Source organism: Rattus rattus, chromosome 6 (genome assembly GCF_011064425.1).
Source record: "Rattus rattus isolate New Zealand chromosome 6, Rrattus_CSIRO_v1, whole genome shotgun sequence".
NCBI lineage: Eukaryota > Metazoa > Chordata > Mammalia > Rodentia > Muridae > Rattus > Rattus rattus.
Genome location: NC_046159.1, coordinates 21,374,647 through 21,379,659, shown reverse-complemented (window position 1 = coordinate 21,379,659; position 5,013 = coordinate 21,374,647). Strand labels below are relative to the sequence as shown.

Below are 5,013 nucleotides of genomic sequence, written 5' to 3'. Positions count from 1 at the left end.
TGACTGTAATATGCCCACACCACACACACACAGCCTAGACATAATCCACCCATCTCTCATCCTTCTAAGCCAGTGGTTCTCAACCTTCCTAATGATTTGACCCTTTAATACAGTTCTTCATGTTGTAGTGACCCCCCCCCCCACACACACACCATAGAATTATTTTGTTTCTACCTCACAACTGTAATTTTGCTATGGTTATCAATCATAATGTAAATATCTGATATGCAGGATATCTGATATGGGACCCCCCCTCCAGGTGTCTCCCCCTAGAGGTTGAAGACCTCTGTTTAAGCTCAAAGAGATCTATCAAAAAGGAGATGCTAGACTAACCTGTGACCACGGGGATCACAGAGTCCACGGAGCTCACCAGAGATCACCAACCAAGGAGCAGACACTGGACCTAGGTAGCAAATGTGCAGTTTGGTCCTCACGTGAGTCCCCTAACAGTGGAGCAGGCTGCCTTTGACTTGGTTGCCTGCCAGTGGATCCCCTTCCCCTAGCTGGGCTGCCTGGTTAGTCCTCAGTGGGAGAGGATGCACTTAGTCTGACTGAGATTTGATGTCCAGGGCAGGGTGGTCCCCTTCTGAGGAGAAAAAGAGGGGGTAATGGGAGGAGGAATTTGTGAGGGCAGGACTGGGAGAAGAGGAAGGAAGTTGTGAACAGGATGAAAAGTGAATGAATGAATGAATGAATGAATGAATGAATGGATTATGAATGAGGGGAATGCTGGACTCCCTGAGTTTTCTAACCCGGTCAGAGCATTCGTGCTGATACTCAAACCAGACAGCAAGTGCCAGACTTCACTCATTAACATATCATACCCTCAGCAGTAGAAAAACTAATACTTGCCCGACAGTCACATTTTATTTCCTGGTATTAAAACGAAAAGAATGAATTCTCCAAAAGCCTTCTTCCAACATCCTTAAAATGCTTCTGTGAAGACAGTCACAAGATTAGATTTGCTGGTCTTCTAGAACATTCTCTCTCCTAGACCAGAAGCACCAATAGCACATCCCAGAATAATAAGAGGCTTGAGAACACAGAAACCTGAACAACTCTTTTAGGGTCTTTGTCCCTGAGTGTCCCAGGAAATGGTGACCCCCCCCAACACTTTCATAATTCAAAGTATATCTTCAGAGCACACCCAAATATTCTTCATGTGCACTGCTGTACAAAATGCACTCATCGGCCGTAAAAATAATATTTGCCCATACACAAACGTAATCCCATGTAAAGTAAATTTGGAACACAGGGGTAGGGAACGCTATGGATTCTCTTGGGATCTGAGCTTTTTAAAGTCAAATTTGTTTGATTATCCCTCTGCTGGGTATAGAAAACTGGCTATGAATACATCCATCTTCAGTGAGGGCTCAGCACTTCAACGGCTCCTGCGTCATGGAATGCCATACTTGTTAAAAATAGGCGACCCCGGGGGTTATGGAAAGAGGAGGAAAAATGGGGAAGTTAGAGGGCAGGAAGGTGAGAAGGGTGAAAGAACGGCAGACATCCAGACATCGGTGGGTGACCAGGTGGGCTTAAATACTCTGTGGTGTAAAGCAGATGCCCAAGCTCGAGGGGCACCCCTGTGGCCAGCTTCACTGGTGCCAGTCTGCCTGGATCTCTCTTTACAAATCTGTTTCGCGGCTAGTGTCCAGACAGAGGGCATACAGGGACCTCCGCAAGTCCACGTTGCTCTTGGCCTTGAGGTGACACTTTTCTAGAGGACAGCTACCCCTTCTGATACTGTCAGAACTCTCCAGGGAACCCCCAGTCTTGCAAAAGGAGGCCTTGCTGCAGCTGACCTTCCGTTGACCCCCTGTGTCCAGCCCAGACTCCCGCCTCTGGTTGCCTTGTTCTTCCTTCAGGGCAGCCTGCTCCTCGTGGTCTGTCTCCCGATGATAGAAGTAATTAAAGTTGGAGACGATGACGGGCACAGGCAGGGCAATGGTGAGGACCCCAGCTATGGCGCACAGTGAACCCACGATCTTGCCCCCTACAGTGATGGGTCTCATGTCTCCATAGCCTACAGTGGTCATAGTGACTACTGCCCACCAGAAGGCATCTGGGATACTAGAGAAATGGGACCCGTGATTGTCTGCCTCTGCGAAGTAGACAGCGCTGGAGAAGAGGATGACTCCAATGAAGAGGAAGAAGATGAGTAGCCCGAGCTCCCGCATGGATGCTTGCAAGGTCTTACCCAGGATCTGCAGTCCCTTGGAGTGGCGGGAGAGCTTGAAGATCCGAAACACCCGGACCAGGCGGATCACCCTGAGGATGGCTAGGGACATGGCCTGCTGCCCATTCTGACCCCCTCCCCCTGGTTGTTGCTCTGCCAGCTCGGTGCCCAGGGTGATAAAGTAGGGGAAGATGGCCACGACATCGATGATGTTCATGATATTCCGAGAGAATTCTGCCTTGCTGGGGCAGGCAAAGAAGCGCACGAGCAACTCAAAAGTGAACCAGATCACACATGTGGTCTCCACGATGAAGAATGGATCGGCCAGTGTCCTAGGCAAGAGTGGAGCCACGGTAGGGCCAGAGGAAAGTGCTCCAGAGACGCTGCCATTGATCCCAGGGGCAGGGGCTGGGGGCTGGGGCAGCACTGGGGGATGGCGTAGCAGCTCCCGCTCATCCCTGAACTCAGGCAGAGTCTCCAGGCAGAAGGTGATGATAGAGATGAGAATGACCAGGACCGACACTATGGCGATGGCTCTTGCGGACCCAGAGCTTTCTGGGTATTCGAAGATAAGCCATACCTGGCGCTGGAACTCGTTGCGGGGCAGGGGCTTCTCCTCTTCCTTGATGAAGCCCTCATCCTCCCGGAAGCGCTCCATGGCCTCGTCCCCCAGCTGGTAAAAGCGGATCTCATCTGCAAACACATCCAGGGAGACATTGACCGGCCTGCGCAGGCGGCCCCCAGACTGGTAGTAGTACAAAATGCCATCGAAGCTGGGCCGGTTGCGATCGAAGAAGTATTCATTTCTCAAGGGGTCGAAGTAGTGCAGGCGCTTGGCTGGGTCCCCCAGGAGGGTGTTGGGAAACTGTGCCAGGGTGCCCAGCTGCGTCTCGAAACGCAGCCCGGAGATGTTTATGAGGACTCGCTGGTGATGGAGTGACCCTGCATCCTGAGGAGCCTGGTCCTCCTCCACTGTGCCCAGGCCAGGGTCGCCTTCTCCCTCCTCATCCTCAGCAGATAGCCTTCTAGGTTGTGGCAGCTCCTGAGCCATAGGGGGCAAAGGCCGTCCACCCTGGTCCGCATCCTCGAGCGTTGTGCGCCCCCTCAACAGTGCTTCTTTGGACTGATTATTGAGTCCAGCCGTCGGAGGGCACCCACACTCTCCCCTGGGGGTCTGCACACAGCTTGCCCCTGCCTCCCCTCCTCCTCTGAGGGTCATGGCACTGCCATTCTCCAGGGGCACCAGGGAGATCTCCATGGTCCGGGGGCAGGGGGCATGCTGCGCCCCAGACAACCGGTTCCCACACCCCCAACTCACGCTCTGCGCCTCGCGTAGGTCTCCTCTCCAGCCGAAGGCCCCGCTGGCTCTAGGCTGGCCGGGGTAGCTGGCCCGATCCTTGGCTGGTCCTGACGTCAAGAAGCTGCTGCCCCTGCTCCCTGCCTCTCTCTCCCTCTCAGTGTTCTGGCAGCTGGTTACCAGGCAGCGGGAAAAACCTCCTTCCAGCAGATGCAACCTCCAGCAGCCCCTCTCTGGCTGAGCTCCCCGGCCTCCGCCCTCTGTGGCTGCCTCCTCTCCTCCTCCCCCTCCCGTTTCTCCTTTGGGGACGGAGTCGGAGAGTGTCTCTCTGGAGGGTTCAGCTGGGGCCCCTGCCGCAAGGACAGGAAGGGGAGGAGGAAAAGAGCAGGAGGAGCGAGGAACAGGTTGTACCAGGAGTGCTGAAACTCCCAGGGCAACAGGATGAGAATAGCTAGCTTCAGGATCTCAGATCACCTGGGAATGCACTGAAAGCCAGGGGACGCCAGAGGGTGGGAACTGCTTTAGATGGAAGGGAAAAGCTTTTAGCTGAGTTCCAGTATAAGAGATTGAAGAAGAGAGTCCTTCCTATGTTTTTCTTTTAGAGCAGTGCTTCTCGACCTTTAATACAGTTCCTCATGTTGTGTTGACCATCCCCCCCCACACACACACCCTAAAATTATTTTTTGTTGCTCCTTCATAACTGTCATGTTGCTATCGTATTGTAAATGGAATTTGCTACTGAAGTGTAATGTAAACATTTTTGGAAATAGAGGTTTGCCAAAAGGATTGGGAACCACAGGTTGAGAACCACTGCTTTAGAGATTAACAGCCTCTCTCTTTGGGAAAAATTAAAGTGCAGGGGAGTAGTGAACTCTCTCTCTCTCTCTCTCTCTCTCTCTCTCTCTCTGTGTGTGTGTGTGTGTGAGTGTGTGTGTGTGTGTGTGTACGTGCGGGCGCTCACGTGTGCAGACAAACACACACACACACACACACACACACACACACACACACACACACGAAACTCTTCCCATCTGCCTACAAACTCATCGAAAGGCAGGAGACTGAGCCCTCACAGCACCCCCTGAGGCCTGTTTTTCATCATCCAGACATTGGTGATCTGAACTGCCAGTACTGACCCAGGGTTAGCCTCAACAAGAGAGAGGCTGTCTGCTCTCCTGACTCTGCATCCTTCACCATCCCTCCAACCCCCTCACCTAATCCTCTTTCTTAAAATGCACAATGAGAAAGGAAAGGGTAAAATAAATCCTTTTGGAGATTGTGCATGGGACAGCTCTAAACTAGGGACTCACAGAGACCCGTGGAAAGAGAAGGAGGTGGAGGTCGGTGAGTTGTTGCTGTTATGTCCAGATCATTCTTGACTTGTGTGCTTCTGCACCAGTGCACTCTGTAACTGAGTACTACTACTACTACCCTTCAGCATACACAGAAACTCAGGCGCAGAAAGATTGACTACATTGTGTGGCCACGAAACTAAAAAGTATCAATGCTGGAATTGAACCCCAAGGTGCTGGAGTCC

At 52.3% G+C, this 5,013-nt stretch overlaps 1 protein-coding gene across 1 annotated transcript; it reads right to left on the bottom strand.

The window, feature by feature from the left end:
• Positions 1–832: 832 nt before the first annotated feature.
• On the bottom strand, positions 833–3,752 carry Kcna5 (potassium voltage-gated channel subfamily A member 5). Its single transcript, XM_032907382.1, has one exon. The coding sequence runs from the start codon at positions 3,435–3,437 to the stop codon at positions 1,629–1,631; it is 1,809 nt and encodes a 602-aa protein (XP_032763273.1). The 5' UTR covers positions 3,438–3,752; the 3' UTR covers positions 833–1,628.
• Positions 3,753–5,013: the final 1,261 nt, after the last annotated feature.

Bases quoted from the DNA above. Each gene is read 5' to 3' on its own strand.
- Kcna5 (XM_032907382.1), bottom strand. From the start codon at position 3,437: ATGGAGATCTCCCTGGTGCCCCTGGAGAATGGCAGTGCCATGACCCTC.